We start from the raw sequence: 11,974 nt of genomic DNA, 5'->3' as shown, positions 1-11,974 counted from the left end.
TTCATAGAATTAGTCTGACAAATTTTGTTAGGTAATTGGAAAGTGGATCTTTTAAAATTTGATAAAAAAATCATTTTGGTTTGGAACGCTCTTTCCTTTTTTATAATTTTGTATATTTAAATTGAAATAGAAATCTTTAAAATATTGATCAATTAGTCAAAGGTGTGTCAAATCGTCGCCATCGTGCTAACTTGTCGTACGTGCATTTTGGGCCAAATTGAGTTAAGAACGCCATTTTGTGCAGCTCACAATGCCTCACCTTTCGACCTTCACAGATCCCCAAAATTCGATTTCAATCCTGAGATATTCAACAAAAACCGAAAAAAACTCCGTGCATTTTTGTCACTTTACATATGAAAGTAGTTTCAATCTTGTCGTGCTATCTTGTCACTCCATGAAAATTGATGTAAGTGCGACAAAAGGCCAAAGGGATTTCAGGCCAGGAAAGTCAGGATGCGTTTGTCGCACGTACAAGCAATGGTGAGCCAAACAAAACGTGTTTGTTATTGTTTACATTGCGTGCTCTCGTTTTTGAATATTCAAGGTCAAACATTAAAACGCGTTTTTCTCGGAACGTCAAAATGGCGGGTGCGACAAGATAGCACGACGACGTCGAAATGACAGTCTGTTATACAATTTATAACATATATGAAAAAAATATAAATACACGGAGAAAAAAGAGTTCCCAAAATCGTGAACACCCTTTCATGAAAATGGGAACCACGAACATAGTGTTCAAATTCCATGGTGGGTAATTCTCTACCAACTCACACGAAATCGGGAAAAGTTGCCCCGACCCCGCTTCGATTTGCGTGAAACTTTGTTCTAAGGGGTAACTTTTGTCCCTGATCACGAATCCGAGGTTCGTTTATTGATATCTCGTGACGGCGCCCCTCCGTACGACCCCTTCCATTTTGAACATGCAAAAAAAGATGTGTTTTTCAATAATTTTCAGCATGAAACGGTAATGAGATAGAAATTTGGTGTCAAGGGAACTTTTATGTAAAATTAGATGCCCGATTTGATGGCGTACTCAGAATTCTGAAAAAAACGTATTTTTCATCGAAAAAAACACTAATTTTTTTTTAATTCTACCATTTTCCGTTACTCGACTGTAAAAAATTTTGGAACATGTCATTTTATGGGAAATTTAATGTACTTTTCGAATCCACATTGACCCAGAAGGGTCATTTTTTCATTTAGAACAAAATTTTTCATTTTAAAATTTCGTATTTTATTCTAACTTTGCAAGGTTAGTTTTTAGAGTAAAACAATGTTCTACAAAGTTGTAGAGCAGACAATCACAAAAGTTATGATACATAGACATAAGGGGTTTGCTTATAAACATCACGAGTTATCGCGGTTTTACGAAAAAAAGTTTTTTTTTTAAAAAAGGAAGGATTTTTATTCGTTTGTTTTGGTTCATCCAGCTTTAATTTTAAGGTAATTACAAAAAAAGGTAATGATAGATTAATACAATTTAAATAGTAAAAATAATTGAAGATGGCAATAATTTAAAAATCTTTTTTTAATTTTTCTGCAAAAAAAAAATATCATATTTCATCATTGCTATAAGAATTTAAAAAAGAAAAAAAGAAGCATTTTAAAACCTCTTCTTTTTGACTTAAAATGAAAATAGCAGCTTGTTTCTCAACAAAATACAATGCAAATTTCAAGGCAAATTACACTTTTGACATTGTGGTCTCCAAGAGAGCGTCATTTTTACACTAAGAAAAACCCATTGCTATTTCTTTGAAGTCAGTAAAAAGCAATGTTAAAATAAATGATCCAACTTTCGATAAGATTTTGAATGTTATATAATTTCAATAATGCACAAAATATACTGTAGATACAAAGGGGCTATTTTTGTTCCTTTTTGTTCTGCTGTATTTTTTAAGTAACATGACAGAAGTCTGAAGTATGCAACTTCGAAATAAAATATATTTTCTAGAGGTCAGGACCTTATAACTGCTTTCACTTGAAAACAGAGAACTAAAAAATAAAAATAAATATAAATTGAGCTTCATACTACAGTTACAGTTTAACTGACTTCAATTGTGAAAATATTATTTCGATCAGATTTGGGGGATACAAAAATATATCAGCATCATGCAGAACTATTTTGACGCACTGTATTTTTTAAAATTAAAAATTGGATAATTTGATGCATCTGTGCTCTCTTATGCTAACTAGATAGGAAAATTAACGAGCTTAGTACAAGGGAGCACACTGCCCACCATTGAAAAAACGGCTAATATCCACTTTTGGCAAAAACGAGATATTAGCACCAGGTGGTAGAGGATGTTCCAACGCATCTTCTGGAACTTGAATTTTACTGAAATAGTGTTTAGACTTGGCTGCCGATGCGAAAAACCAAACGGCTAATATGCCACTCTTATGGGAAATTGCCTTGACGGAGATTTTGTGACAAACACTAAAACGCGTTTTTCTCGGAATACTTGATTTGGCATAATAGCCGAATTTTCAATTATGGGCAGCACAGAAGCATCGAATTGTCAACTAAAAAACACTGCCTCCAAATTGCCTGTTCCATAATTGTGGGATGTTCTTTAACTACTTTTTTTCACAACAAAAACTATCAGACACTTCATAAAACAAAACTAAGCTTGAGTTTCGTTGGTTCCAGCGCGTGAAGCGGAATGGTCAACATAATTTAGTTGTTTTTTTTTTATGTTTTCGATTAGCTTAAAAAATCCTAAAAAACTTTAAAAGAACTCTCGAAAATTTCTCAAAAAAAAAAAAAAAAAGAATGCTCCACCAGATTACCCGTAGCAATTTTCCACCAAACATCGGCCCAGTTCGGTCGTGGCACATGTCGTTTGATATCTTAATTTGTTTCTGTCAGAACCACATCAGCACTGATGCTGCTGTTGCTGACCTGTCTAGGCCTCGTCCGGTCGGTGGACGGACGTCACACCACTCCGGACGACGTCCTTATTGTGGATGCGAACTGAAACGGATCAAAAGGCCGAATCAATCGAGGTGGGGTTTTTTGTAGCGACCTGCTGGAGTTCACTGTGTGGAGTGGTATTGACGCCATCAAACTTTTACTGTGGTGTGGTGTGGGTTTTGGAAAGAATTGATGTTCGAGAATTTTAGCAGTCAATGATTTTGATTTCTTTTTCTAACATTTTTCATTTGGTAAATCCACACCAAATTACGGTTTCACTTTTTTCCGAAACCTTCGTCGAACATCCAAATAACACGTGTCCTGCGGAGACCACCATTCGGAGGGTTTTTGTCACGCTGGAGGTTAATCAAATTTTCCTTGGGAGCGTTTCTGGGAAGGGTGCCCCCCAAAAAAGCAAGGATTGGCAGCTCAACGAAATTTGCCTAATAGCTTGACGACACCAGCAGTGGGAGGGACTAATGACGGTGGCTGATTGAATTTGCAAATAGATCGATGGCAGTCGGGATTTGTACGATGCAATTTGGAGGGTTTTAACAAATCTGGTGAGGTCAAGTTGGCTAGTGATCTTCTGAAATATTTTTTAAAATTTAACTAAGCAAACTCAGAATCAAGTTGAGTTATTATTGCAGATGACAGAAGTAAAAGGAATCGTTTGAAGATTTTCCCTTTGTTAACTTATTTTTTGCAGGTGAAAAGTACCCATTCCCAAATCGAAAGCCTCGTAAGCACCTGAAAATTAGAAAGACTTCAGAGGGGAAATCCTGCCTGCTGGTGATGGAAAAAAGTGTTTTCGGGGGGAAGAAAGTAAAAGAAGACGAAAAAAAATCATCGATTTTCAAGTGTTTTCAATCATCGTTCCGGCTGTGAAGTGGGCCAAAGAACTTTTTTATCGCTGAGAATGTCACCAGCAGAATGTTCAAAATATTTTTAGGGGCTTTCGATCAAACTTGAAGGTGTGCCTTGTTGAAGTTAGAAAATACGTTTGAAGTGATATTTTTAGTTATATGGAAAAAGGTAAACAAACGTGTATTTTGTTGGTCAAATAATACTGAATAGATAGAGAAGCTATACTTGTACACTTTCAGAGATCCATAAACCACACCTGTGTTGCTGCAAAGGCAGCCAGTGATGAAAATAATCCAGCAGAATAGACTACAATTGTCGTGGTTCCAAACGCATCGATGATAGACCCAATTGATAACGAGATAATCACCTGAAAAGATAACTAAACAATTGAAGGAATTGCCTGTAATTAAATATGACCATCTGGACCTGGGCTAGAAACAGCATACTGCTGAGGGTGGAGATATCCGCTCCAAAGCCTCGTTTCTGCACGACTTGAGGCAGAATTTTGTCCTTTTTGTCAAACTGAAAGCAAGTCAGAGTTGCTAGGAGGTCGTTAAAATAAATGTTCGAACTTACCGAATTATTCAAATGATAGTGTGAAATTAAGAGAAATGGCAAAGAATACATGGTGGCATACTTAATCCCCATCGTTATACAACATACAAATACTGTAGCTTTAATTTTGAAAATTGCCATCACAACCATCCCAAAGCTGTTCAGAATCAGTCCTCCGATATAGATTGGTCTTGCTCCAAACTTGTCAATTAATCGTTCAATCACCATCGAATAGAGTGAGCTGCTCAGGATGAAAACTGCCATGCCTACGCAACCAAATCGAACTCCTTCATTGTAAAGATAGAACTCTTCAGAACCTTCCAAAGCCTGTAATATTTGGTTGTGATTTTTTTTTTTGAATTTATTTGAGATTTCAATACTTACCGAAACATTCCCACCGAAAACTTCCCGCCCTACAAAGTCCGTAAAGTACAAGCAATAGCTCAAGTACCCCATGTGGGATAAGAACTGCGTCAGGTACAAAATCCTCAACGCCCGCGGCATCCTGATCAAATTAACTAAGAACAACTTCAAACTGATCGGCGTCTCGTCATCTTCACTGGTACAAATCGTAATCCGATCGTCAGCCTCGGGCTGCAACGTTGTCGATCCGCTGACACTGTTCAGCGAAAGCAGTCGCTTCCTTTCCTCCTCGATAGCCGCCCTCGAAATTGGCCTCAACATTTCATCACTCTCCATCAACGGCAGTGGAATCTCCCGGAAGCTGCTCAACGTGGTGACCAACCCGATCAGTACGATTAGCACCACCGATGCAAACACGGTGGCTTCGTTCGATCCCAAGAAGATCCCAATGTTTGTACGCGACCAATCGATCGAACCCAGCATGTAACCGGCGAACCCTCCAAAGCCTCCGATCATTACGGCTATCGTTAGGACCTTTGGGTGATCATCTGAAAAGTTTCAAGTTAGCATCCATCATCTTCTTAATAAGCCATAACCTCAAACCTCTGATGCACATGTCCATAAAGTACGTCCTGGCCATCCCGTTGCACGTCTCAACGTTAAAATCCACCAGGATCAACCCAACCACGGTCATCAAAACACCCCACCGAAACCCCGACACCTGACCGCCCGAATCATCCCCAAACCACACCCCAATCCGCGCTCCATGGGGCAGTATCAGCAGTCCCAGCATCAACCCAACGCCCAGCGCCAGCAAGACAGGTCTCCGACGGCCCCACTCGAGCCGGATTTGGTCGCTCACGGAAGCCAGCAGCGGAGCGCAAAAGAACCCGAGCGTGGGCGAGACGGCCCAAACCATGGTCATGAAGGTGTGGCTAAGGCCAATACCGAGCAGGATGGGCGTCACGAAGGCCGTCTCGGCGGCATACGTGAACTGGATGCCCACGATGAGCAGCGTCAGCCGGATGAGCTCCCAGCGGGTTTTGGGTCTGGAAGGGGAAGTGGGTTTGGTTGATGATTTAATTAATTTAAAAGTTACTGTTTAGTGTGTAGAACTTAAACAAATGTGTATATTTGATTCTTTTTCTGTAACATTACATTTAACCTCACGCCACTTTATTACACAATGAAATATCACCACTTTCAAATTAAACTTTTTTTTACTGTGTACAGTAAAACCTCGCATAGTGCGCCGGCGTTACGCTTTGTATTTCTTCGTTTACTCTAAAACGTAACAATATTTTTGAAATCTTTTTTAAGTTAATTGTAGATTGAAACAAGACGAACAAGTTTCTTAAAAATGATTGCAAAAATTTTGTGTCGTTTTAGAGTAAACGAAGAAATACAAAGCATAACGCCTGCGCACTATGCGAGGTTTAACTGGATTAGTGTGTCAAAAAAATGCGATGTGTCGGAAACCTTCGGGCTCACCCGGCTTTGATTGGTTTTTGCCTCAGAACGAAAAAAATCCAAAAATCGTTTAAAACTCGTGATTTGCGATTTACTGAAAAATGGTCTGTTTTCATAAAAAAGTAACATATTTTGTTTTTAAACCTTGAAATATGTGTTCAAATTTTTGTTTTCTGTATTCATATTGGGGTCAAGGAAGTCGTCATTTTTCATTGGAAACATGTTAAAGTTTAAAAAATGAAATTTTGTGCCTGTCATTTTTGCAAATTCCTCTTAAAAATCCGTCTTAACAAATTTTGGCACCAAAACCCATACCATCATCTTATAGGTAACAATATCCTGAACAATTTTGCTTTTTTAACCATTAGTTTTTGTCACTTCAGTGCCAAGATATAGCCATTTAAGTAAAATAAAAATGGAAAATTTTCAAAATTCCCTATGATAATTCAATTTTAACACATACACCACTGTTTCAGCTACTGCTAGCATTTTATATGATTCCAAACCTTTTTCATTGTTTTGTAATAGCAATTTACAAGCAAAACTCAAATTGGGAAAAATCGAACAAATTGTAGAAAAAAAAATTAAAAATCATTTTTGCTACTCCGTCGTAAAACTACTTACTTTTCCTGACATTCTTGAACGACGAAATAGCCTACTTTTCTGTACCAAAAATAACAGAATCGAATAGCAACACTTTCAAAATAAATGCAGAAAAGTTCTACTTTTCAGCACTCAAATGGGTGCTGAAAAGTTGAACGTTTCAGCACTTGTTTCGAAAAGTAACACTTTTCAACATTTTTTTGATTTAAACGATTTATTGACAAAATACATGAAAATTTGACATAAAATTTCACTCAGTGTGTGCTTTTTGGAATTGCAAAAAATGTTGTATGGAACTCGCTGCAAAACTTGATTTTTTCAGCACTCTTCGTATTTATCCAACTCGGTGAACCTCGTTGGATAAATGTACGACTCGTGCTGAAAAAATCCTCTTTTTGCAAACTTGTTGCATAAACTACTATTTTGCTACTCCGTCGTAAAACTACTTACGGCTGTCAACCCATTTCAAAACAAATGCTGAATAGTTCTACTTTTCAGCACTGAAATGGATGCTGAAATGTTGAACTTTTCAGCACTTGTTTGGAAAAGTTATTCTTTTCATTTTTTTTAAATTTAAACGATTCATTGACTCAATGCATGGACATTTGTCCTATAATTCTGTTCAAATGGTGTTTTCGGAATTGCAACTTGTTGCATAAACTTAAAATTCAGATTTGAAGTTTTTGGATTTGCAATTTTAAAATACCTGATGAAAAAATAGTTCTTTTTTTCATGAGATATTTTTTTTTTGAAAAATTGAAAAAAATCGTACATTTTTTATTGTTTTAGTTAATCAGACTTGGGAATTTCCTTGAAAATTTGGTTTAATTCTCAATGTTAAAAATGAAACTTTTATGAAATATGGTTCTCATTTCAATTAACATTATTTGATGAGGACTTTCAAAAGAAACTTAGCTTAGACTTTTATTAATGTTGGGCTTGATTATTAGATTTTGTAATCATTTTAGTGCATAAATTTTCACACTAGTTTAATTTTCTAGCATTGAAAAGCTAACTTACAGTTTCCGAGATATCGCAAGATTAAAAATTGGGAAAAGTGAATTTTTACAAAATTAAAATATTTATATATACAGCCTCAGGGTGACCAAAGTCGTAAAAAAATTAGGAAAATGAATCAAAACTAGTTTAATTTATATTTTGGAATTGCAAAAAAAAAATAAAGAAAATGAAACTCGTACAATATATAAAAAAAAACATGTAAAGTTATTTTTGAATGTAAATTATATAAAGCATCTTGAAGAATAATTGTTGAATTTGAATCTTCAATATTTTCGATATTTACTACAGTGCCGTTCTATTGTTGGCAGCACCCGATTTTAGCAACAATTTCTTAAAATATTCTGATTTTGGCAACACCCAAATTAATTTGCTATTTTTGGCCTCGTAATTCTTTCATATCATTAATTATCGTTATTACGTAAAATATTTTTTTTTATTTATTTAATTTTTTATGTTTAAAAAATGCACAATGTTATTTACCATCAACCAATCAATTATTTCTGAAAACTTCATAAATAGCAACATCACAAGACACAAAATCGATCAGAAATCTTTTTTAATCTATTATTTATCCCTCTTTGTATTTAAATTTTACTCCGTTTTTGAATATAATATTTTTTAAACTAGTTGATTTTTGAAAGAACCTCCGAAAAAAATTGGGAGTGCATATACATTGTTTGACCCACTCCAATACATTAAAAATAGTGAAAATGGAAGATGAATAAACATTTGAAAATTAAATCATTTTTTTTTTCAAATCAGAATTGCAGCAATGTCGCTTGTGGTTAGATGTATCAGATTTTCATGATATTTTGTTCTCTTTGAAAAATAATTGAATCGACATGATTGTTACGTTGCCTAGATATAATAATTTATTGGATTTTTTCTTGTACAAAATAGTTTGATTTTTTTTTATTCTATTAGGCCGATGCAAATATTTAAAAAAGTTTTTGTCCCTCGACCCTGGCCGAGGTCAAGGGGGGGGGGGGGGGCAAAAAAATAAAAAAAATATAAAAATTTCAAAAAATGACAAGCCATAGTCTTCACATTTAAATGAAAAAAGTGTTTTAAAATGCATTTTACACTAGTTCAGTTGTTTTGCAATAATTAGTTTTCAAAAAATCTAAGATCTGACAAAAACAAAAATTGTATCGAAAAAAAAGATTTGGCATCGAAAATTTTCATAAAATCTTAATAAACCCAAACATGCTAAAAATGATTTTAAACGCAGAAGAATGTATTTTAATTTGATTTCAGCTGGTGTACTTGAATTTTCATTGAAATTTTGAAGTTTATTGTAAAAATATTTTTTTTGCCCCCTGATTTTTCGGGCAAATTTTGAAGGGGGGGGGGGGGGTGACAAAAACTTTTAAAAATATTTGTACCAGCCTTAATGTTGATAATAAAATTTTAAAAATATTGAAACAGGAACGAATGGTTTTCTCAAGCGGGCTTGGTCGAACGGCAAAAAAAATCCCGGGATTTCCCGCAAAAATAAATTTACTGTTTTCCGGGAAATTTACAAATTTTCCCGAAATTCTACCGGAAGTATACATTTTCTTAACTTTTTGATACATGTTTTTTATTTTACAAAAACAAAAAAATTATAATAACTGAGGAGCTCAATTTGTTTTATAATAGTAGTTTATGCAACAAGTTGCAAAAAGAAGATTTTTTCAGCACGAGTTGTACATTTATCCAACGAGGTTTACCGAGTTGGATAAATACGACGAGTGCTGAAAAAATCAAGTTTTGCAACGAGTTGCTTACAACATTTTTTGCAATTCCGAAAAACGCTTATTTAATGGAATTATATGTCAAACATTCATGTGTTTAGTAAATTCAAAACAAAAACAATATTGAAAAATGTTACTTTTCGATACTAGTGCTGAAAAGTTCAACTTTTCAGCACCCATTTCAGTGCTGAAAAGTAGAACTTTTCAGCACTGTTATTGAAAGGTATTAATTTTCCATTCTGTTATTTTTGGTAGGGAAAAGTAGGCCGTTTCGTTTTTCGAGAAGGGCAGGAAAAGTTGACAGTTTCACAGTGGAATTGCAAAAATATTGTTCTTATTAAACTTATCAGTTTGTTTGAAAATTTCATGTCAAGGGTTATATTAGATGATATTAATTTTTGAAACATTCACAACTAAAAATAGATCTTGTTCAAGCATTACGGTGTAATGGAATTAAAATTTAACTAAAAAAATATAATTTTGGTAAGCTTTTTGAACGAAAATTGTTGTTATATCATTTTAAAATACGGTTCCTCTTCAGGTTTACAAATTAACTCACTTCTTGCTCTAATTGAAACTTTTCTTGATAAATTATATAGTTTATTATGTTTTTATACGCATTTCAAAAAAGCCTTATTGCAGCCGCCATATTTTTGTAAATTTCGACTACAGCGGGTAATAATGTTTATGAGGGAAAACAACTCATTTTGTCCGAAAATAATCTAAATGCATAACTGATTGCTTCACTGCATGTCTGAATTTCATGAAAATCTAGTGATTTACTTGTTTTAAAAGTTTACCAAAGGTTATTTCAATAAAATAAAGTGGACGATGAAAAAACATGAGATCAAATTTTCACCCAGGGTGAAATCTAATATTGTATTTTCAGATTTTATCTAGAACCAGTTTTCGTATACCATAAAAACTTATCTAATCGCAGTAAAATGGGCTTGAAAATAAATTTGGATCATTCTAGATTTTTGTGAAAGGTTAATTGATAATTTTATTTTAATTCATTCATTAGGGTGTTTTGGTAAAAAATCACTTCAAAAATTAACCTAAACTCAGTTATGGAAGTGTAAATAGGTACCTTAGATCACTTTATTAAAACGCAAAATTTCAACAAAAATGAAATTGTAAATGATAAAAACTTTGTGGAAACTAAAAATCAAATAATATATAAACGTTCTACAACAAATAGAACCGAAAACCATAAATTGTCATTAAATACATGTCAAATTTCTTAGATTCCCACTATAAAGTGAGCGATTTCTGGGTCCTCTACCCTATTTATTTCCTTGATGTTGTATGTTTTTTGATAAGCAGTCAAGGCATTCACCTCAAACTTATTTCGACCATTAATGTTGCTATTATATACAATTATGTTGCATAATATTAATCAGAATCAGGATCAGTACAATCTTTGATAAATTCCCGGGATTTCCAGGGATTTTTTTTTGAAAATTTCCCGTTTCCAAGGATTTTTGTAACCCCGGAAATTTGACGCTGCGGATGGTTTGAATTTTATGGTTTTCTCCCAAGTTTGTTCGCGGTCCGCTTCTTCTACGCATCGCATGCCATTTTTTGAATGTATGCAATAGCAACGAACCGTCATATTTCTCCTTGAAAAGTTCATAGAAACCCTATTCGGTCATGTCTAATATTTTTGAAATATTCAAAGAGCACGTGTTTCTAAAAACCTTAAATTTCATGCTTCCCATCAAGTTGACCCTACGCAGCCACTTTTGTAATTTTTTGTTGTACAGTGTTATTTTAGAAAAATTAGAAAATTTAAATTATAGCAACGCAACCTAACAAAATATCTTGATATCTTAAACATTACTCCATATCATGATTTTTAACTATTCAAACACACTGTTAAAATGTGACACCATTTGGTATAAACTATGAAGTTAATTCGGATTAATTGTGGACAATTTCACTAAAAACACAATCTTTTTTTTCTAGCAGCAATTACCTACCTAAATATGTGAGAGTAATCCTTTATCTGGCTCCTTGCGTATTCGTAGCGCTTTTTCAGCATCGAATCCATAATTTGTGCGTCCGTTATTCGCGTACTTTTATTCATTTTTAAAACTTATGTTATCCACAACACACCTAGTCCAGTTGATTCACTTTCCACTTAAACAACCGTTCTCATTATAAATAATCACCAAAAATAGTATCTCCAGCGCGATTTGCCCAATCTGCGAGCGCACTCTCTCGCGGTTTGTAACAATCGCGATTAACTTATTGACTGAATGAAGCTCATTCATGAGCGGGAGCCTGCTTTTATTGGCTTTTGTACGGCACCCTCTTATCAGGCCTCTCCTCTGGTGGCTTAATTAAGCTCCGGTTCGCGTTATGGCGATACAATCGTGAAAAAAATAGAATCGCCAAACCAGATATATTCCTAACCCCGATAAGAAGAAAGTACCGTGCCACACGG

At 34.6% G+C, this 11,974-nt stretch overlaps 1 protein-coding gene and 1 long non-coding RNA gene across 3 annotated transcripts; one reads left to right on the top strand and one right to left on the bottom strand.

The window, feature by feature from the left end:
- Positions 1-3,455: 3,455 nt before the first annotated feature.
- LOC128093070 (uncharacterized) lies at positions 3,456-4,152 on the top strand. The gene is made up of 3 exons (XR_008212207.1): positions 3,456-3,570; positions 3,621-3,946; positions 4,018-4,152. It is a non-coding gene; the product is annotated as an uncharacterized LOC128093070 (long non-coding RNA).
- Positions 4,001-11,763, bottom strand: LOC120431851 (proton-associated sugar transporter A-like). 2 transcript variants are annotated; one of them, XM_039596977.2, is made up of 6 exons: positions 11,508-11,763; positions 5,300-5,745; positions 4,718-5,244; positions 4,355-4,660; positions 4,205-4,300; positions 4,001-4,145 (listed from the first exon to the last, which is right to left on the bottom strand). In XM_039596977.2, exons 1-6 carry the CDS (start codon positions 11,612-11,614, stop codon positions 4,014-4,016), a joined length of 1,614 nt encoding a protein of 537 aa, XP_039452911.2. In that variant the 5' UTR covers positions 11,615-11,763; the 3' UTR covers positions 4,001-4,013. The 2 variants fall into 2 exon arrangements, with proteins under 2 accessions (XP_039452911.2, XP_052564577.1); XM_052708617.1 differs by having other exon boundaries at positions 4,205-4,660.
- Positions 11,764-11,974: the final 211 nt, after the last annotated feature.

This window comes from Culex pipiens, chromosome 2, assembly GCF_016801865.2.
Source record: "Culex pipiens pallens isolate TS chromosome 2, TS_CPP_V2, whole genome shotgun sequence".
In the NCBI taxonomy this organism is placed as follows: Eukaryota; Metazoa; Arthropoda; class Insecta; order Diptera; family Culicidae; genus Culex; species Culex pipiens.
Note: the sequence above shows the minus strand (reverse complement) of the source record. Positions and strands in the feature narration are given on the sequence as shown.